Source organism: Chiloscyllium plagiosum, chromosome 25 (genome assembly GCF_004010195.1).
Source record: "Chiloscyllium plagiosum isolate BGI_BamShark_2017 chromosome 25, ASM401019v2, whole genome shotgun sequence".
NCBI lineage: Eukaryota > Metazoa > Chordata > Chondrichthyes > Orectolobiformes > Hemiscylliidae > Chiloscyllium > Chiloscyllium plagiosum.
Window position 1 is genome coordinate 17,375,395 of NC_057734.1, and position 21,302 is coordinate 17,396,696.

At 43.4% G+C, this 21,302-nt stretch overlaps 2 protein-coding genes across 7 annotated transcripts in view; one reads left to right on the plus strand and one right to left on the minus strand.

Annotated features, from left to right (window-relative positions):
- Positions 1-21,302, plus strand: part of LOC122562617 (clustered mitochondria protein homolog) — an 87,056-nt gene that overhangs the window by 55,006 nt on the left and 10,748 nt on the right. For both annotated transcript variants that reach the window (XM_043715604.1, XM_043715605.1), the window contains exons 13-20: positions 4,934-5,034; positions 5,626-5,778; positions 7,664-7,726; positions 9,650-9,888; positions 12,647-12,731; positions 18,283-18,436; positions 19,463-19,602; positions 20,242-20,322. In XM_043715604.1, coding sequence (XP_043571539.1) covers positions 4,934-5,034; positions 5,626-5,778; positions 7,664-7,726; positions 9,650-9,888; positions 12,647-12,731; positions 18,283-18,436; positions 19,463-19,602; positions 20,242-20,322 — 1,016 coding nt within the window. The remainder of the gene's footprint in view (positions 1-4,933; positions 5,035-5,625; positions 5,779-7,663; positions 7,727-9,649; positions 9,889-12,646; positions 12,732-18,282; positions 18,437-19,462; positions 19,603-20,241; positions 20,323-21,302) is intronic.
- The window catches only part of srrd (SRR1 domain containing), a 40,168-nt gene continuing 26,618 nt past the window's right edge, over positions 7,753-21,302 (minus strand). The window contains exons 6-7 of one of the 5 annotated variants that reach the window (XR_006315374.1): positions 10,248-10,430; positions 9,753-9,832 (exon numbers count right to left, since the gene is read on the minus strand). Coding sequence is in view for 3 of the 5 variants with exons in the window: in XM_043715609.1 (XP_043571544.1) it covers positions 12,413-12,486 (74 nt within the window). In the remaining 2 variants the exon portion in view is untranslated. Of the gene's footprint in view, positions 7,908-9,752; positions 9,833-10,247; positions 10,431-12,374; positions 12,487-21,302 lie in introns of those variants that run through there. The other 4 variants (XR_006315375.1, XM_043715610.1, XM_043715611.1 and 1 more) reach the window with 4 other exon arrangements.

Below are 21,302 nucleotides of genomic sequence, written 5' to 3' on the forward strand. Positions count from 1 at the left end.
ATGATTTAGTTTATGCGAAGTTTGGTAGGGTGGAAGGTGAGCACCAGGGGCATTCTGTCCTTGTTACGGTTGGAGGGGTGGGGTCTGAGGGCGGAGGGGCGGGATGTGGACGAGATGCATTGGAGGGCATCTTTAACCACGTCGGAAGGGAAATTACAGTCTCTAAAGGAGGCCATCTGGTGTGTTCTATGGTGGAACTGGTCCTCCTGGGAGCAGATACGGCAGAGGTGGAAGAATTAGGAATACGAGATGGCATTTTTGCAGGAGGTAGGGTGGGAAGAGGTGTAATCCAGGTAGCTGTGGGAGTCGGTGGGTTTGTAAAAAATGTCGGTGTCAAGTCGGTTGTCATTAATGGAGATGGAGAGGTCCAGGAAGGGGAGGGAGGTGTCAGAGATGGTCCAGGTAAATTTAAGGTCAGGGTGGAATATGTTGGTGAAGTTAATGAATTGCTCAACCTCCTCGCGGGAGGATGAAGTGGCGCCAATGCAGGTATCAATGTAGCGGAGGAAGAGGTGGGGAGTGGTGCCAGTGTAATTATGGAAGATGGACTTTTCTACGTAGCCAACAAAGAGGTAGGCAGAGCTGGGGCCCATATGGGTGCCCATGGCTACCCCTTTGGTCTGGAGGATTCGAAGGAGAAATTGTTAAGGGTGAGGACCAGTTCGGCCAAACGAATGAGTGTGTCGGTGGAAGGGTACTGTTGGCAACTTCTGGAGAGGAAGAAAGGGAGGGCTTGGAGGCCCTGGTCATGGCAGATGGAGGTATAGAGGGACTGGATATCCATGGTGAAGCTGAGGCATTGGGGGCTGGGGAAACGGAAGTCTTGGAGGAGGTGGAGGGCATGGGTGGTATCTCGAACGTATGTTGGGAGTTCCTGGACTAGGGGGGATAGGACAGTGTTGAGGTAGGTAGAAATGAGTTCAGTGGGGCAGGAGCATGCTGAGACAGTGGGTCGACCAGGGTGGTCAGGTTTGTCGATCTTGGGAAGGAGGTAGAGCCGGGCAGTGCGGGGTTCCCGGACTATGAGGTTGGAATCTGTGAGTAGGAGATCTCCTGAGGTGATGAGGTTCTATATAGTCTGGGAGATGATGGTTTGGTGATGGGGGGTGAGGTCATGGTCGAGGGGACGGTAGGAAGAGGTGTTCTCGAGTTGGCGTTTGGCTTCAGCAGTGTAGAGGTCAGTGCCAGATTACCACTGAACCCCCTTTTTCTGCTGGCTTGATGGTGAGGTCAGGATTGGAGCAGAAGGATTGGAGGGCTGTGCGTTGTGAGGGTGAGAGGAGGGGGGTATACAGGTTGAGGCGGTTAATGTCCCAGCGGCAGTTGGAAATGAAGACTTTCTCTTCAATGTTTAACTGACTAAAGGAATGTCTGATCCAACCAATCTGACAACAGAGAGGTAGTGGAAGGCTGAAGAGAAGTGATGGAGCTCGGTGTCATAAACAACCACATTATTGCTAGTCTTATACCTGCAGACAGTGTTCTAATTGGCTAGCATGTCAATTAGCTAGGCTAGAATTCAAATTTTAATTTTTTTCCTGATCTACATAGCTCAAGATCAAATTGGTCTGTACTTTTTCACTAAGCAATTAGGGAAACTTTGTGCACAACCTTATCACTCTTGTATATGTTAAAATATACCATTTGTTATAAAGAACAAGTGACATGCTAACATCCTTAGAACCATCAAGCACAATATTCTCCGAACACATTTTGTCTACTTCATGCTGTCTGAGCTTTCAGGAAGCTGTAGATAAATGTTACTTGGTTCTATTTTATTCATTTCATGAAATGTGATATTACTGTGTGCGCACTGGCTCACATAGATGTCAAATTGTAAAAGATGTTTTTTTTTGGAAATGGGATTGTAGGAGATATCTCTTGCTCTTATCTTCAATTTTGAAGGACTGTCTAACTTAGTTCCATTCCAATGTGGTTCTGAAGTGACGAAATAGTGTAATACAGGATCTGCAAACACTACCACCGTGCCATTTACCTTCAAAGCAATTGATATCATCACCAACATTCCTGTCTTCTCAAATGCAATATTGACTGAAGGAAGTGCAAAATTTGGCATTATTATTGGAAGGTATAACACATAATTAGCACCCTTATGGAACTCCATCAATTTGCATTAATTTGGTCTGCCATTCCATTATATGATGCATGATCATAAACAGATAATTTGGCTTACATAAGTGCATTGTAGGTAAGACCATAAGGTATAGTTGCAGAAGTTAAGCCATTCAGTGATGGCTGATAAGTTTCTCATCATCATTCTCCCGCCTTCTCCCCATAACCCTTGATCCTCTTGACAATCAAGAATCAATTTCTCTCTGACTTAAATACACTCAATGACCTGGCCTCCACAGCTAAAGGGCCTTCCCTTTACTCTAAGGCTGGGCCCTTGGATCCTAGTCTCTCCCACCAATGGAAATATCTTCCCAACATCCACTCTGTCCAGGCCTTTCAGTATTCTGTAAGCTTCAATTAGATTTCCCCATATCCTTCTAAACTCCATCGAGTATAAACCCAGAGTCATAGAGTCATGGACATGTACAGCATGGAAACAGACCCTTTGGTCCAACCCGTCCATGCCGACCAGATATCCCAACCTGATCTAGTCCCACCTGCCAGCACCCAGCCCATATCCCTCCAAACCCTTCCTATTCATATACGCATCCAAATGCCTTTTAAATGTTGCAATTGTAACAGCCTCCCACCACTTCCTTTGGCAGCTCATTCCATACACGTACCACCCTCTGCGTGGAAAATTTGCCCCCTAGGTACCTTTATATCTTTCCCTTCTCACCCTAAACCTGTGCCCTCTAGTTCTGGACTCCCCCACCCCAGGGAAAAGACTTTGCCTATTTATCCTATCCATGCCCCTCATAATTTTGTAAACCACTATAAGCTTACCCCTCAGCCTCCGACGTTCCAGGGAAAACAGCCCCAGCCTGTTCAGCCTCTCCCTATACTCAGATCCTCCAACCCTGGCAACATCCTTGTAAATCTTTTCTGAACCCTTTCAAGTTTCACAACATCTTTCTGATAGGAAGGAGACCAGAACTGCACACAATATTCCAACAGTGGCCTAACCAATGTCCTGTACAGCCGCAACATTACGTCCCAACTCCTGTACTCAATACTCTGACCAATAAAGGAAAGCATACCAAACGCCGCCTTCACTATCCTACCTACGTGCGACTCCACTTTCAAGGAGCTATGAACCTGCACTTCAAGGTCTCTTTGTTCAGCAACACTCCCTAGGACCTTACCATTAAGTGTATAAGTCCTGCTAAGATTTGCTTTCCCAAAATGCAGCACCTCGCATTTATCTGAATTAAACTCCATCTGCCACTTCTCAGCCCATTGGCCATCTGGTCCAGATCCTGTTGTAATCTGAGGTAACCCTCTTTGCTGTCCATTACACCTCCAATTTTGGTGTCATCTGCAAACTTACTAACTGTACCTCTTATGCTTGCATCCAACTCATTTATGTAAATGACAAAATGTAGAGGACCCAGCACCGATCCTTGTGGCACCCCACTGGTCACAGGCCTCCAGTCTGAAAAACAACCTTATATCACCACCCTCTGTCTTCTACCTTTGAGTCAGTTCTGTATCCAAATGGCTAGTTCACCCTGTATTCCGTGAGATCTAACCTTGCTAACCAGTCTCCCATGTGGAACCTTGTCGAATGCCTTACTGAAGTCCATATAGATCGCATCTACCGCTCTGCCCTCATCAATCCTCTTTGTTACTTCTTCAAAAACTCAATCAAGTTTGTGAGACATGATTTCCCACCCACAAGGCCATGTTGACTATCCCTAATTAGTCCTTGCCATTCCAAATATATGTACATCCTGTCTCTCAGGATTCCCTCCAACAACTTGCCCACCACCGACATCAGGCTCACTGGTCTATAGTTCCCTGGCTTGTCCTTACCACCCTTCTTAAACAGTGGCACCACGTTAGCGAGCCTCCAGTCTTCCGGCACCTCACCTGTGACTATCGATGATACAAATATCTCAGCAAGAGGCCCAGCATCATTTCTGTGGCTTCCCACAGAGTTCTCGGGTACACCTGATCAGGTCCTGGGGATTTATCCACCTTTGTGTTTAAAGACATCCGGCACTTCCTCAAAAGTTCTTCATTTGTTAAGCTTTTCATTCCTGGGACCATTCTTCTGAACCTCTTCTGAACATGCTCCAGAACCAGTATATTCTTGCTGAGATATGGGGCCCACAACTGCACACAATACTCTAAATGTGGCCTGACCACAACCATATAGTGCCTCAGAAACACATCCCTGCTTTTATATTCAAATCCTCTTAAAATAAATGCCATCATGGCATTTGCCTTCCTAAGTACTGACCCAACCTGCAAGTTTACCTTGACAGAATCCTGGACTAGAACTCCCAAGTCTTTTTGCACTTCAAACGTCTGAATGTTCTCCCCATTTAGAAAATAGTCCATGCCTCTATTCTTCCTAGCAAAGTGCATGACCTCACACTTTTCCACGTTGTACAGTACTCCATCTGCCACTTCTTTGCCAACTCTCCTAACCTGTCTAAATCCTTCTGCAGCTTCCTTGCCTTCTCAATACTACCTGTCCCTCTACCTATCTTTGTATCATCTGCAAACTTATCCAGAATGCCCTCGTTTCCTGACTTAGATCATTAATACATGAAATGAAAAGTTGTAGTCCCAACACTGAGCCTTGTGGAACACTACCTGTCACCGGCTGCCATCCTGAGAAGGACCCTTTTATCCCCACCAGTTGACTTATTGTGAATGCATAGCAAATAATTGCATATCTTACATATTCTATGCTTGGAGTTGTTTTTTTTAATCGTTGGTGTATTATGTAGCATCTTCTCTGCCAAGATGAATGGTCTGTTTGTAAATCAGAATTGAATTTTTGTTGCAGTTGTAAGATTTCATGAATCTGAACAAGAGGCTCTGCAACTTCAGAAGCGATTGATGAAGGAAATTGCAGCTTTCCTTTTGACTGTACAAATTCCCAGTTTTGTAAGTGACTCCTATGATAAAAGGCAAATATCAATTTACAGGAATTAGATTTGAGATGCATATATAATAACATCATAACAGACATATAAAAACAAAAAGGCTATATTTTTAGAGTGTGAAAGGTTGTGGGAAATTTACTTTGTGTTTGAAATTGTGAAAGTGTCAATGACAGAAATTCCGTCGACTGGTGAAGTGGTCACCAGGATCTCGTACACATTAATAGTAGAGGGAGAAGTTAAAAGAAATGCTGTCTTGAAAAAATTATGTTGTGGTGTGGAATGTCTTCTCACAAAAAACTACTGAACTGATTTAAAGAAGGTGATTAAGGAAGAATTGGATGAACGCTTAAAGAAACATTAATATTATGGAGGGAGAGCAAGGAAATGGCATTAGAATAGATACTTCCAATTGCAAATCTCAGACCGTTCAAACATGAAAACAAATGAGCACTTTGGATGGAATGTTTTCACAGCTGTTGTTTGTCATTAACTAGTTATGGAGGAGGCATGGCTCTTACAAGAACAAAAATGTATTAAATAGTGTCTAGCATAAAGTCTGAACTCCCTTTCTGTTTTTTTTCATGTTTTTCAGATCAAAGACTGTGTAAATCATGTCACTGTGCCTGTTGATGGTAGAACATTGACAGACGGGCTGCACAAATGTGGAATTAATATTCGATACATTGGTAAAATAGCACAGCTGATAAGCCACTCAGAAGACAAACAATATCTGGACCATATCTCTGTATGTATTCAGCTAAGGGAGAGATTGCTATGTGGAGGAGGACTGATAACCAAACTGTACATACATATGTATTGCTTTAAAAAGTCCTCATGCTTATTTGATAGTCTCTGAGTTTGCATTTGATGTGCTGGCCTGATGGCTCAATTCATAGTCATATTGTATAGTGTGGAACTGAGCCATAGAAACCAAGGAATTTCAGCGTTGATCCATGGCCTATGTTGATAAGTCAGCTGATCTTTGCTGAGCTGGCAGTGAGGCCTAGAATCAGCCTCTGTATCCCTGTGGGAGTATGTGTGTAGACTGTACTGGGTTAAGCTACGATGCAACCCTATATGATAATAGATGTGCGAAAAGCCACTAGGGCATTCTTGAAAGGGTGGCTGGGGCTTGTTGAAACTGAGCTAAGTTCTAGTGTTTATTGGCAAGTGCTGCCATGCAGGCCGAAAGCAGAAAGTTCGCCCTCCCTGCCCCCCCCCCTTGAAACACCACCACTTCAGAGGGAGGTGGGACCAAATGCAGCATATTGCTGCGTGTTGTCAATTAACTGGCCATTCTTGGAGCCACTGTTCAGTTCAGGAGGCAGGCTGTCTCGAATTGCCAGCCCATTTAGCAGCACTGCTGCTAATGTTTACTATTGCTGAGGCTGGGGTCCTGGTAGAGGACACCTTGAATGATAAGATATACTTGAGAATTTAGTAGGTTTTTGCAGAAGTGGGGGCCTGTCAAACAAGCAGTAGCAACCGAGGGTGATATGGGGAGATGTGATGGAGCACGTGATGTAAAGGTGGTCACTGCTGCTAGGGAGACTCCTCCATGCACTGTGAAATGCCCAGGTTTCACCTTGTGTCCTTTTGAAGCAGGGACTGGAGCAAAATGTCCACAGAGATGGGCAGCAGCCAGTAATTGGTCACTTAATTGGTTTAGTTGGCTGTCAGGCAGACAGCTGAGCCTCCAAGCCTCTGCACATCAGCTTCCACCAGTTGGAAGGATGGCAATGTGTTGGGAAAGTCCAACCATATAACCCTAGCACAAGTCATCACAATTACAAGTGGAGGGAAATAAAATCAGAAACCGTGGAACTTACGGCTTTATGAATTTGTATATGTGAAGTTGTAGAATGAATGCATGATGAATTTCTTTGTGGGAAACATACAATTACCTACTGGCCTGTTGTCTTTGTAATGAGTCTACTGTGGTATAATTCGATGGTATGAGTCTTTTTCGTGAGATGGTGTACAGGACCAGGACAGGGTGGTTCATTAGTGCTCAAACTGCAGGGCTCCCGGGACCCCACTGTGCTCTGATTGAAGGCAGATATCCTGTGCTTAGGGCCAGTGGTCAGGGCAAGAAACAACATTGGAGCCCATGATTTCTGCCCCCATCTCTGGTATTTTATTCGGAAGATGTTTCCTCTGAATGGAGGCTTAAAACCGATGGGCATAGTTTGAGGGTAAGATGTCTTCCTTTTTTAAGGTGATATTTTGTTTTCCTTTCTCTGAGAGTCATTCTCTTGACAGAAGATGATAGATAGAGGCTGTGCCTTTAACCTTATTAAAGGCTGAGTTAGATAGATAGATTTTTATGGTTAAGGGAGTCACGCGTTCTGGGGGGAAACACAGGAAACTGGTGACACTAACCAGATTAGCCATGATCTTTTAGAATGGTGAAGCAGTCTCAAGGGGTCAAGTGGCTTACTCCTCCTATTTTATTTAATGAATAAAAAACTTGTGTTTCTATTTGGGAATTAAGCATGTCCCTCAAAGTAGTTTTGGATACCGGAAATAACATTTATGATCATGTTTAACACAATAGTTGAATTTGTTGTAATTCTGGACCTTCAGTAGCTTGGTTACCGCCTAAGATTAAATATTTGTATTTCTTACAGAGGCTACTAATCAGTGAAATCATCACTCGGGCAGCAAAGCACATTATAGTTCTCTACCTGCAGGTAATTTTTCTATTCACAGAATACAGTCATTAGATATGACTTGGAGGGAGAGTGAGTGTAATACATTCTTCATATGCTTCCCAACAGAACAGGAAAGTCCATGGTTCACTCCATCTTCTGTGCGGTGTTAGCTGGTCTCAGTGAGTCAGTTCAGCAGCAGTGTTAAAATGGGCTTTAGTGTCTGTTGAGTTAGGGAGAGCGAAAATAGCCATCATCGTTCCTCCTTGTTGCTATCCATTAATAAGTACTGCATATGTAGGGAAGGAATCAGGCATTGCTTAGTGGCCTTCACAAACTTGAACCATTTTCTGAACATGGGGCTTCACCTTCAGAGAGGAGGCAGGAAAATTCAAGGCAGCTAAAACAAATGTAAGAAAGAATGCATTTGGCTGCTTTTGAGGAGATAGCCAGGTTCTTCTCTCACTCTTGTTTCCTGACTCTGCATGTTGCTGGCTAACGTTTTGTTGGCTGTGTAATTACATCTGTGCTCAGGTGAAATGTGGGGATTAGGTTTCAGTCCTATATTTCCTCTGTTGCAGTGGGAAAATATTTGCAGTTAGTCTACTGAGCTGAGTTGTAGCTCGCAGAAACTAGTGTGTTTTTGCTTATGTCAAGGTTAGACAGAAACTGATCCTGCTCATTTGTAGTTAGAATGGATTGGGTTGGGGGTATGGGGGTAGTGGGGGTGTGAAGGTGGTGGTCGGTGAGTGGGTAGTGTAAGCAGCCAATCCATTCACAACACATGAGTTGGTCACTTAATGGGGCTGCCTGCCTGCCTTCATTTCAAGTTATTCCATCGCTAACCTCAGGTGACGAGGCGTCCCAAGCCTTGGGGAAACTTGATAGCTGGAAGAGGGTGAGATGGGTGAATCCAGGAGATGATGCCTTTACAACACTGCTGCTGCACCAAGAGGGTTTCCTTTGGGTTTACAAGCTGGCTAGTCAACTTCCCAACCTAGGTGAGCTGTTTGCAAGCCACGACATCTTTGGAGAACAGACATCTTCTCCCTTCCCCATTCTATTATTTATTGTCTTGTTTGTGATGGGAACTGCACTGAAATCAATTCATGAAAACTCTGTTGTTAACTTTTGTGGGACACACAATAAGACCTGTTCTTTTGGGATGTCCCCTTCCAACAACCCTGCCTCCATAGAATGTGGCTGCCACTCAAATGTAAATTTATGTTTTCAATGTCTGATACCAGTGTCCTGCTGTAAACAATGTTGGTTCTAGAACTGGTGGTGGGAGGAAGATGGAGTAGATATTTGTGAAGCAGAAAGGTAACATTTCCCAAAAACACTCTTGAGAAGCATCAGTGCAATTATTGAAAAATCAATGCAGCGACCCAGACTAGTGTGCCATGGATTGAGATTGCTGGATTCTAAGTGTCAGCTGGGTCCCAATGGGACAGCAGTTCATCAAAAGGGACAGTCACCTCCTGGTGCAGTCAATCTCTCAACAAATCAATCTGGCAACAGCTGTGGCAGGTTTGGCATCTTTTCAATTCCTCATGTAAGTCTGGTTGGTGGTCCAAGGAATTGAAAAGAAAGTAGGGATAGTCACAGAAAGGAGGAGAAAAACTTAAAAGTGTGAGGTGCTTTATTTGACTGGTTTCTGGAAGCTGACAGGATTGTGTGACTATAATCTCAATATTTTATACAGGTTGGGTCATGCTTTCTCTCCTCTCATTGATCCACACCAAATTTTATGCACTAGTGGGCTCAATCCCATCCATGTTACTCATTGGTGTGATCATATTGAGGAACTTATTTAAAAAGAAAAAGCATGTTAAGAAAGAATACAGTGCTAAGATCTAGTTATATAAGGGACACATCTTGCTTTGTAACTCTCACAGTGTCTTCAGCATTTTTTATACAATTCATATTTCTACTTTTATATTCTTATTTCTACTTTTCTCCCAGGTTGTGGAGATATCAGCATGCTCATCTGCCATCAGTCACTTTCTGAACTGTTTTCTGAGCTCCTACCCCAATCCTGTTGCACATCTGCTTCCAGATGAACTTGTGTCACGCAGGAAAAAGAATAAGCGAAAGGTGCGGATTCCTGGAAGTGACACAGCATGGGCGAACCTGACTCCTGTTGAGCTGTGGAAACAGATTAACAATGAAGCTAATGAAAACTTTGATTATGCGTTGGCTTGGTAGGTAATTGCACTGACATTTATCATCTTTGAACATTTATTTCTCAGTCCCTTTTTGTATCCCCCATTGTTAGAGGAGAAGAAATTCCTGTTCTACTCTTGTCTCATACTTGAATATGTGATGGAATTGCTTTTGCTTCACATCAGGAAAGTCTATTTGATCACGGTGGGGGGCACAGGCGTGGAATGTAGGCTAACATGGATCCTGAAAGTGTTCTGAAGAATGACAGTCAAGCTACATAATCATGAACATTTTGCTATTCCCGAGTTTTGAAGATATGCTGGTTCTTAACTTTAGACTGGGTGGATAAATATTCCTTTGGTTTGAGGTAGATCAGCAATACAAACATCTCTTTTACCTGTAGGACACTTGAATGAGATTTCCAGGGATGAGGGGTCCTGGAGTACTTCATTGCAGCAGAAATTCTTGATCTGTATGTTTCAATCCCAGTGAGAGAGGAGACATTGCTGGATCTTGTACTGGGGATTTAGGTGGAACAAGTATCTTTTGAATTGGGGGAACAGTGATCATAGTATCATACCTTGAGAAAAGACAGGATGAGGTAAAAGTACTAAATCTGGGGAGAAATAATCTCGATGGGATAAGAACATATTTATCGCAGGTAAATTGAAATCAAAGAGTGACAAAGATCTTAACAGAACAATGATCTGCCTTTTTAAAAAAAGAGAGTTAGAGGATCCAAGATGGCAGCGATCTGAAACTGGCAATCTCAAGCTGGAAGGGGTGATGAAGGTGGGTTGTGGGATGTGTAAGTGCCCCCTGTGGGCAGGGGGGAAGAAGGGTTTGGAGGGATATAGGCCGGGTGCTGGCAGGTGGGACTAGATTGGGTTGGGATATCTGGTCGGCATGGATGGGTTGGACCGAAGGGTCTGTTTCCATGCTGTACATCTCTATGACTCTGAGTGCCTTGGGTACTTTATTTTATTTCGCTTTTTTGTTTTATTTTGTGTATATAGTTCTTGAAAATTTTGTAAATTTGTTAGTTGTAGTAGTTTTTAGAGCCAAAAAACTACACAAACTATGAGACTTTTTTTGTTGATGCTCAGCGATTTGTAAGTTGAGTTCTTCCTCTCGGGAGTTCAAATATCATTGCAGTCTGTTATGGCTAATAGTGTGCTTAAATGGTGTACCTGGAACATTACGGGGAGCCATTTGCTAGTTAAGAGGAAAAAGATACTTCCTAATCTTGAAAAGGAAAGGGTGGGTGTTGCCCTATTGCAGGAGATGTGCCTTGATGATCAGGAACATTTGAAATTGCAGCAGGGTGGGTTTGATCAGGTGTATTTCTCCTCTTTTGATGATAGGAGTATGGGATCAGTCATACTTGTTAGACAGAATCTCCTGTTTAAATGATTTAGATCATATTAAAGATGAGCATGGGTGGTTCGTAATCCTTAAAGCCTTGGTATATGGGGAAGCATATGGTATTTTGAATGTTTCTTGTCTCCCAGTGCACCCCTTAAATTCCAGGTAGATGCATTTTCCAAACAGTACCCTTGCATCGTGGCACATTATTATAATGGAAATTTGAATTGTCTTATGGATCCCATGGTGGACAGAATGCCCCCAATTCTCTCTTTGCAATCTCAGCAAATAGAGGACTTATGTGTAAAGTTACAGCTGGTTGATGTTTGGAGGCGGCTCCACCCCATGGGTAGGGACTTTATGTTCTTCATAGGTGTCATACTAGGATTGATGTCTTCTTATTCCCCATGGCATTCTTTGATTCGGTGGCGTCCTGCACAATTGGGAATATTACCATATCTGAAGTATATGCAGCAGTATACTTAGTGGTTAAGATAAAGGGCAGTATAACACTGGCAAATGGATCCCTTTATTCTTAAGGACAGTAAGTTCATTGAGTATTTCTCTCATGAATTTAAAGCTTTCTTAGCCATTAATTCAGATTCGGCCAGTAGCCCATCTATTCTTTGGGAAACTGCTAAGGCTTATACTAGGGGGAGAATTATTTCTTACACTGCCAGTTGGAAGCGACAGAAGGGAGAGCAGCAATGCTTGCTTGAGGCACGGCCAATGGCAGCCGAGGAGGCATATTTTGATAGACCATCGGTGGCTAAGCTGCGGTGGGTTTAATCGCTTCGGTCTACTTCGAACTCTGTGCTCAGACAGACAGCTAGGAAGGAACTCGCTTTTGCAAAACAAAGGTTGTTTGAGCATGGTGATAGGCCAGGCAGGTATTTCGAGCATATCTTGTCATGAAAACGAACAACCGCCCCCCCCCCCCCCCCCACTTCTCCAATCCATTACCTTAATCAGGGAAGGGACCATTGGCCCATCTGATCAAGATCTGGTTGTACTCTGAGGTAGTTTAGATTAGAGTGGTGCTGGAAACGCACAGCAGGTCAGGCAGCATCCGAGGAGCAGGAAAATCGATGTTTCGGGCAAAAGCCCTTCATCAGGAAACCTTCACTGTTCACTACACCTCCAATTTTGGTGTCATCTGCAAACGTACTTAGTATACCTCCTATGTTCACATCCAAATCATTTTATATAAATGTTGAAACGTAGTCCACCTAGCACTGCTTGTGGCACTTCCCTGGTCACTGGCCTCCAATCTGAAGGTTAAAAGAAATGGTGATAGGGTAAAGTGATTGTGGTGTAAATAGACGTCCAAAAGGCATATGCTAAAGTGCCACATAGTAGATTTGTTGACAGAATCTTCCAGGTTCACTTCTCTTATTGTTAGCTAATGTTTGTATGATTGGTATGTTTCAGTGATGGGATTGATCAGGCGGTGGAGCGGTTTGGTCTGCAGAAGATATCCTTGCTGCGTGAGTTTTGTATAAAAGCTGGAATTCAGGTACTATCGATCCTTCCACTGTAAATGTGAAGTACTTAGAGCCATATAATCATAGAGATGTACAGTACAAAAACAGACCTCTCGGTCCAACTCATCCATGCTGACCAGATATCCTAAATTGATTCAGTCCCATTTGCCAGCACTTGTCCCATATCTCTCTCTCGACCCTTCCTATTCATATACCCATCCAGATGCCTTTTAAACATTGTAATTGTACCAGCCTCCACCACTTCCTCTGGCAGCTTGTTTCAGACGGGCATGACCTGCTGCATGAAAATGTTGCCCCTTAGATCTCTTTTAACTCTTTCCTCTCTCACCCTAAACCTATGCCCTCTAGTTTTGGACTCCCCCACCCTGGGGAAATGATCTTGTCCATTTACCCAATTCATGCCTCTCATTATTTTATAAACCTCTGAGGTCACCCCCACTACCTCTGACACTCCAGGGAAAGCAGCCCCAGCCTTTTCAGCCTCTCCCTATAGCTCAAATCCTCCAACTCTGGCAACATTCTTGTAAATCTTTGCTGAATCCTAGGCAGATCTCAATAAAAATATATAATCTTATATTACCTGTCATTCTGTATGTATTCTCCAACTGTATGTAACACTCTCTGTTGTGCTATAAGTTCATCAGACAGCATTTCAGTAAATATCGGTGAGGCTAATTTGTTTACAAAGCCAACTTGCAGAGCAAAACATGACACGAGATAGAAAATGGATAATACTTAGAGGACTAAATTCTGATTGGCTTAAATGCACCATCGTGTTACAGGATTGGGCTAGGGACGGTCAGAGAAGTCCCAGTCTGGTATCTGATTTGTTTTGCTATAGCTGAAAAAAAGATATACCTGCATTTATATAGCAGCTAATAACGGTCCAAATCATTTAACAACCAATAAAGTATTTTGAAATGTAGTCACTGTTGTGATACGGAACTAGGAGCTAATTTGAACATAGCTAGGTCTCACCAACAGCACTGTGATAGTGTACTTCAGTGGTGTTGATTTGAAGGATCTGTATTGACGATAATGTTGGTATTCATACTCCTACTCTTCATTGAGATAGTGTCTTGGCATGTTTTATGTGAGATATATCTTTGATTTAATATTAATTTAAAAAAGACAGGACTTCTAACAATCCCTCAGTACTACACTAGAGAGTCAGCCTGTGTTTTTATATTCAATGTACAACATTCTACTCAGGTGTGAGATTGCTTCCAATAGAGCCATGGCTGACCCTATCATCAGAATTCATGGCAATGCTAAATAAAGAGTTTTGAAGGTGAAGAATTAGGCTGTTCCCACCCCTATTCATTACTCATTGTGTGTTTGTATCTGTGTCCTTACACAGGTACTGATTGAGAATAAGATTGTGGGAACATTCAGCTGTCATGTTGCCCCCTTGGCATGACAGCTTACTGCTGTTGCTGCTTGTGAACTGTGGGAATGAGGAATTTCCTCTATATAACATTGTAAATCTCCTCTTCCTCCACAAATTGCACATGGATTAAGTCTCCTTATACTTAATACTACAAGTTATGCTGCTCGTGGGAGACATAAAGGGAAAACGATATGAAGCGAGAACCAAATAAGGTGTCCTTGCATGGAGCTATTTAGTTAGTTGGATTCTAGTTTACTGCTGTACAACTAAAGTCTGCTTACATGATCTAAAATTTCTTAGTTTCAGCTAGAAATATTTTCGGAATCTCAAAATTTGTCACATGCCTGGATTTGATTAGAAGCCAATGGTATGCAATAGTCCCAGTTGTTTCTTTTATGAAAAAATCTTTTATTTACATAGTGTCTTTAACATACCAAACTACCCCAAAGGACTTCACAGGAGTATGATCAAGGTATCACTGACTGCAAATGATATACACCTGGGCTTCACTTAATGGAATAAGACCATAAGACCGTCAGATATAAGAGCAGAATTGCGCCATTCAACCCATCAAATCTGCTCCACCATTCAATCATGGCTGATATGCTGCTTCTCAACCCCATTCTCTTGTCTTCACCCTATTAGCCTTGTCCCCTTACTAATCAAGAAACTATTTACCTCTATCTTCAATACAATCAATGACTTGGCCTCCACAGCCCTCTATGGCAATGAGGTCCATTGATTAACCACCCTCTGGCTGAAGAAATCTTTCCTCATCTCAGTTCTAAAGGGTTGTCCCTTCACTCTGAGTCTCTCCAATTTGTGAAAACATCTTCCTTCACCTCCATTCAGGGTGGTGCAGTTGCTCAGTGGTTAGCACTGTTACCTCACAGCACCAGGGAGCTGGGTTCATTTCTACCCTTGAGTGACTGCCTGTCTATGTGGAGCTTGCACATTCTCCCTGTGTCTGCATGGATTTCTTCCAGGGGCCCCATTTCCTCCCACAGTCCAAAAATGTGCAGCTTAGGTGGATTGGGCACGCTAAATTGCTAACAATGTCCACCATATGCAGGTTAGGTGGATTAGTCATGGGAAGTTTAGGGTTACAGGGATGGGCTGGGTCTGGGTGGGAGGTAAAAACAATGACTGCAGATGCTGGAAACCAGATTCTGGATTAGTGGTACTGGAAGAGCACAGCAGTTCAGGCAGCATCCGAGGAGCAGCGAAATCGACGTTTCGGGCAAAAGCCCTTCATCAGGAATAAAGGCAGTGAGCTTGAAGTGTGGAGAGATAAGCTAGGGTGTGGAGAAAGTAGCATAGAGTATAAGAGGTGAGCGGGGGAGGGGGTGAAGGTGTTAGGTCAGGGAGGAGAGGGTGGAGTGGATAGGTGGAAAAGGAGATAGGCAGGTAGGACAAGTCCTCATGGGGACAGTGCTGAGCTGGAAGTTTGGAACTAGGGTGAGGTGGGGGATGGGGAAATTAGGAAACTGTTGAAGTCCACATTGATGCCCTAGGGTTGAAGTGTTCTGAGGTGGAAGATGAGGCGTTCTTCCTCCAGGCGTCTGGTGGTGAGGGAGCGGCGGTGAAGGAGGCCCAGGACCTCCATGTCCTCGGCAGAGTGGGAGGGGGAGTTGAAATGTTGGGCCACGGGGCGGTGTGGTTGATTGGTACGGGTGTCCCGGAGATGTTCCCCAAAGTGCTCAGGTAGGAGGCGTCCAGTCTCCCCAATGTAGAGGAGATCGCATCGGGAGCAACGGATACAATAAATAATATTGGTGGATGTGCAGGTAAAAAAATGTTGACAACCTTGAAGAAGTTTTCCTCCTGTCTCTACAAGAATCTCTGGGAGTCCCTCTCCCACTGCAACTCCCAGGTCATTTCCTCTGCCCTGAAGCTCTTCAACCATGTCGTGAAACAAACTCGGTACCACAGCCACATTTGCTTCCTCAGTGCATGCCTCCGTAACCAACTCATCCCACACGGACTCCGGAGTGGGTTTGTATAAAATGTCAGTGTCAAGTCGGTCGTCACTGATGGAGATGGAGAGGTCCAGGAGGGGGAGGGAGGTGTCAGAGATGGTCCAGGTAAATTTAAGGTCAGGGTGGAATGTGTTGGTGAAGTTGATAAATTGCTCAACCTCCTCGCAGGAGCCGAGGTGGCACCAATGCAGGTATCAATGTAGCGGAGGAAGAGGTGGGGAGTGGTGCCGGTGTAATTACGGAAGATCGACTGTTCTACGTAGCCAACAAAGAGACAGGCATAGCTGGGGCTCATATGTGTGCCCATGGCTACCCCTTTAGTCTGGAGGAAGTGGGAGGATTCGAAGGAGAAATTGTTAAGGGTGAGGACCAATTCGGCCAAACGAATGAGAGTGTCGGTGGAAGGGTACTGTTGGAAAAGTCTGGAGAGGGAAAAAACAGAGGGCTTGGAGGCCCTGGTCATGGCGGATGGAGATGTAGAGGGATTGGATATCCATGGTGAAGATGACGCGTTGGGGGCCGGGGAAACGGAAGTCTTGGAGGAGGTGGAGGGCATGGGTGGTGTCTCAAACATTTGTGGGGAGTTCCTGGACTAGGGGGGATAGGACAGTGTCGAGGTAGGTCGAGATGAGTTCAGTGGGGCAGGAGCATGCTGAGATAATGGGTCGGCCAGGGTGGTCAGGTTTGTGGATCTTGGGAAAGTGCGGGGTTCCCGGACTATGAGCTTGGAAGCTGTGGGTGGGAGATCTCCTGAGGTGATGAGGTTCTGTATGGTCTGGGAGATGATGGTTTGGTGATGGGCAGTGGGGTCATGGTCGAGGGGGCAGTAGGAAGAGGTGTCCTCGAGTTGGCATTTGGCTTCAGCGGTGTAGAAGTCCGTGTGCCAGACTACCACTGAGTGATGCGTTTTGGAGGGGCGGTGTGGACTTGACGGACCAAATGGCCATCTTCCACACTGAAGGGATTCTATCTCGGCCTTTCAGTATTTTCTATCCAACCCAGCACTTACTCAGTAAGTAATTAAGCTGTTTTCAGCTAAATGTTTTTGGTTTCTTGGATATTGTTTTATACAATAGATTCTAAATGAGTGTTTTTTTTGTAGTCTCTGAAACCAACCATCTGCTGTTTGTGGAGAGATTGGGAAGATCTCAATCTGAGTGTGAAGGTCATCATTTCAAAAGTTTAACCAATGTCAGTCAGGGTAGGGATTGACAAGAAAACTGGCCTCGGTGCTTCTAGCTTGAAAATAGGGCAACAAAAAAAACTGAACAGCTGCTTCTGATCTCTACTCACTATTTAAGTTAAAAATACATTTGAGTGCATTTTGGTAAAAGCAAATGTTCTCTAGCTATGATGTTTCCATTCCATGAATGACATGCTGACATTTAGGTCTTGGCATACAATACAGATTACTTATTCTAGCATAGAGAGCCTGTTGGCTGCTGTGAAATCTCATCCCAATAAGAGTCAGTGGAATAGAAACTCGTCACCATTACACCCATCTTCCAGATGCAAGTAATAATATTCTGCAGCTGTATGGATGATTTTCAGTCAAACAGGCTTTAGACATCAAGCAAAGAGTAAATATGGTGTCTAATTAGGCTAATTCTATGCATGCTCCACTCAGTAATTTTCCAGACTTGAGTATGGAAAACTAGCAAGGGAATGCCCGTCAGAAAATGGGTCTCATTTTTTAAAAAAATTACTTGTGGGGGCTTAAGGAGGAACACATTCCTATAATTCTATCAGTTTTCAAAGGTGGACACTGAAGGCATGAACACTAGAAATTTTGCTGCATTTGCAATATTTGGTTTACCTGCCAGGTTTCCTCCATTGAAGACACATTCTTCTTGCAGTTTCTTATCATGTTGTCAGTTACTTTCTGATGCCTCTTGCAATTCTGCACCCTGACAGTGAGGATGAACATGGCTTTGATTGGTCAGGTTAATCTGACCCTGTCTTTACCTGACATTCACACACAATGCGCTTTCCAGTAAAGATCATCCGATAGTGACAGGATGAGGAACAATATTTAAAGTCTTCCCACTCCACCCCAAGGGCACTCATTTAGTTGAAACCAATTACTAACAGAAATAAATGATCATATGGAAAAGGCAGAATACATGCGGTGAGCTATTTAAGGAACCACATTTGTTGTACAATGTTCATTATAACCTTGAATCTTTCTCTCAGATTCTTCTGCGAGAATATAACTTTGACAGTCGTCACAAGCCCACCTTCACAGACGATGACATTCTTAACTCCTTCCCTGTGATCAAGCACATCGTCGTGAAGGCAACAGATGCTGATCAGGTTTATAAGAATGCACAAACTTCAATTCAGAAAGGTATGTTATGCTAAGGAGATGATGGCTGTATTTGACTGAAGATTGATAAGAGTCACATCCTTGCACTGATAAGCTCAAATAGAAAGTATGTAATGTTTCTTGCAAATAAAATTTGGTTAGATGAACTAAATCTCACTGAACACACATTCATGATCCACATTGCCTGGCATTGTGACAATCCATTTTTATTCAACGAACAGGTGGGGAGACTCTGCAGCTGAGATTTTAGGCATATATTTGAAACAGAGGGAGCCTTACCCTACATTTAATTTATGATGAGCCTGACTTGAGAATGCAGCTTTCCCAATATGTCACCATGTCTTTGTAACCCAGTTTTCACAGGCCATTTCTGACATCTCTCTGGTGCTGATCATATATGAATGGAGCACTATTCTTAAAAATCAGTGACTACAACATAGATTTTGAAAGGGAGGAAAAATGAATGCAAAAGATACTCAAAGGAAAAGAAAATACCAGAGGCTGAGAGAGAAAAAGCAATGTATGACTTGATCACGGGACTCACTATTGTACAGGGAATATAGTGACAAGGTGGATAGATGGGATTAATGTCTGCAAAAGAGACTGGTTTAAAGAGACTGATAGCTTTCTCCTGTTCAAAATGCTCGTCCCATAAAAAGAGAACAAGCTACATTTTCCTTTTTTTGTTGTTATTGTCTTTTAACTTTTGCGATACTTCCTCTCCTCCTGTGCAACCAAGAGAAACTAGGAGCCTGCCTGGAGGGATTTATGCGTGTATGCTCACACTTGAGCTCTGTATGTCACAATAATTTTCAGCTTTGTGTCAAGTATGTGCTTGAGGGTTGTACAACATGAATGTGACCCGTCACCCAGTTTTTATATCACTAGTTTTTGATTAACTTTATAACCTGGCCTCTTGGTATTCTTCTCTCAAGTATTCATGAATGTCTAATATTGATTATGAGCGGAAAAATAAATGACTGTTTATTCCCCTGCATTCATCTCTCCCTTCGCTTCTTGCTCTGACTGTTAATGTTATGTTCCTAGGAAACATTAAGGAAGGTCTTGAATTACTCACTGAATCTTTAAACCTATTCAACAACGTATATGGAGCCTTAAACCCTGACATTTGTGGTTGTTTAAGCCTTCTGGCACAGGTCAATTACATCATGGATAACATCCCTGAGGTGAGCAATAATTCCAGTTTTGGAGGGCTTGGTAAATGCATCTGTAAGAGCTGGAAGACATAATTTCATGCCATTAGGAAATGATATTAGGATATTCTCAGATTCCAATCTCACCAAGTCCATAGATAGCTTTTAAGAGCCAGGCAATCTTAACAAGAAATTCACAAGTTATGATCTCTATCCACTGCCTTATTCCTGCAAGTAACGCTCAATCTGCAATATACCACTTTTCCACAGTACACCTGTGTTTGTGACCATCCCAAGTATAACACATGTTACAGATCACTGATGAGGGAAAAAACAAACTGCAGTCCTCTGGTTCTATATTGTTTGTCTGTCATTGTTACATTAGTATTCAAAGGAAGAAGAGTTTTTGAGTAAGTTCAGGTCTAAAATTAGGAGACAATGAAGAATGTAACATGTACAATAGTGTAGGACAGATTCCTGCAGTAGTCAACACAAATCTGAACCTGCAACTTGCAGTTATGGAAGTAGCATGCATAGTGTATGTATAGAATTAGGTATTTCTACACGGTCCAGTTACAGGGGGACAAGTTCGTACAAGCCAGTACATTCTGATGATTGTGCCCAAAAGCTGTGCATTGTCCATGCTAATGTTTTTTACCTGTTTCTACACAGGCTATAAGCAACCAGCAGAAAGCTGTAATAGTGAGTGAGCGGATCCTTGGCTTTGATCATTCCAATACCATCCATGAATATGTGAGTAACTTATGTTTCCCTCCCCCACCTTTCTACATCAATTTTATCTGTTTTTCACTAGAACTCCCAACGCGTGCTGGAGAATACTTACACATTCATGTGTTCTTGGTAAACTGCTATTCCTTATACCAACTTAGACAGTTAACAATGGTACTGCGCTCAGTCCTGATCCCGTGTATGCATTTGTGAGCAAACACACATTCACACGCAGCTTTTTTAGACAGTAATTAAGAATAGGGTTGAGAGGTAAAGATGGGGGTCAGTTGAATAGTTACACAGGAGTCACATTTAATCTAAGTAATTATTTAATTAATCAAAATCCTCAAAATTCTCATGGAGACTTTTGGATGGTTGCTAATGCAGGAGAATTGCACAATGGAATCTTCAATATCCCACGTAATTCCTTCAGAATCTGCTGTGGTTCTGTTCGCCGAGCTGGAAATTTTTGTTGCAAACGTTTCGTCCCCTGTCGAGGTGACACCCTCAGTGCTTGGGAGCCTCCTGTGAAGTGCTTCTGTGGTGTTTCCTCCGGCATTTATAGTGGCCTGTCCCTGCCGCTTCCGGTTGTCAGTTTCAGCTGTCCGCTGTAGTGGCCGGTATATTGGGTCCAGGTCTATGTGTTTGTTGATGGAGTTTGTGGATGAGTGCCATGCTTCTAGGAATTCCCTGGCTGTTCTTTGTTTGGCTTGCCCTATAATGGTAGTGTTGTCCCAGTCAAATTCATGTTGCTTGTCGTCTGCGTGTGTGGCTACTAGGGATAGCTGGTCGTGTCGTTTCGTGGCTAGTTGATGTTCGTGGATGCGGATCGTTAGCTGTCTTCCTGTTTGTCCTATATAGTGTTTTGTGCAGTCCTTGCATGGGATGTTTAGACAGGGGACGAAACGTTTGCAACAAAAATTTCTAGCTCTGCGAACAGAATCACAGCAACGAGCACCCGAGCTACAAATCTTCACCCAAACTTCAGAATCTGCTTGTGGAAC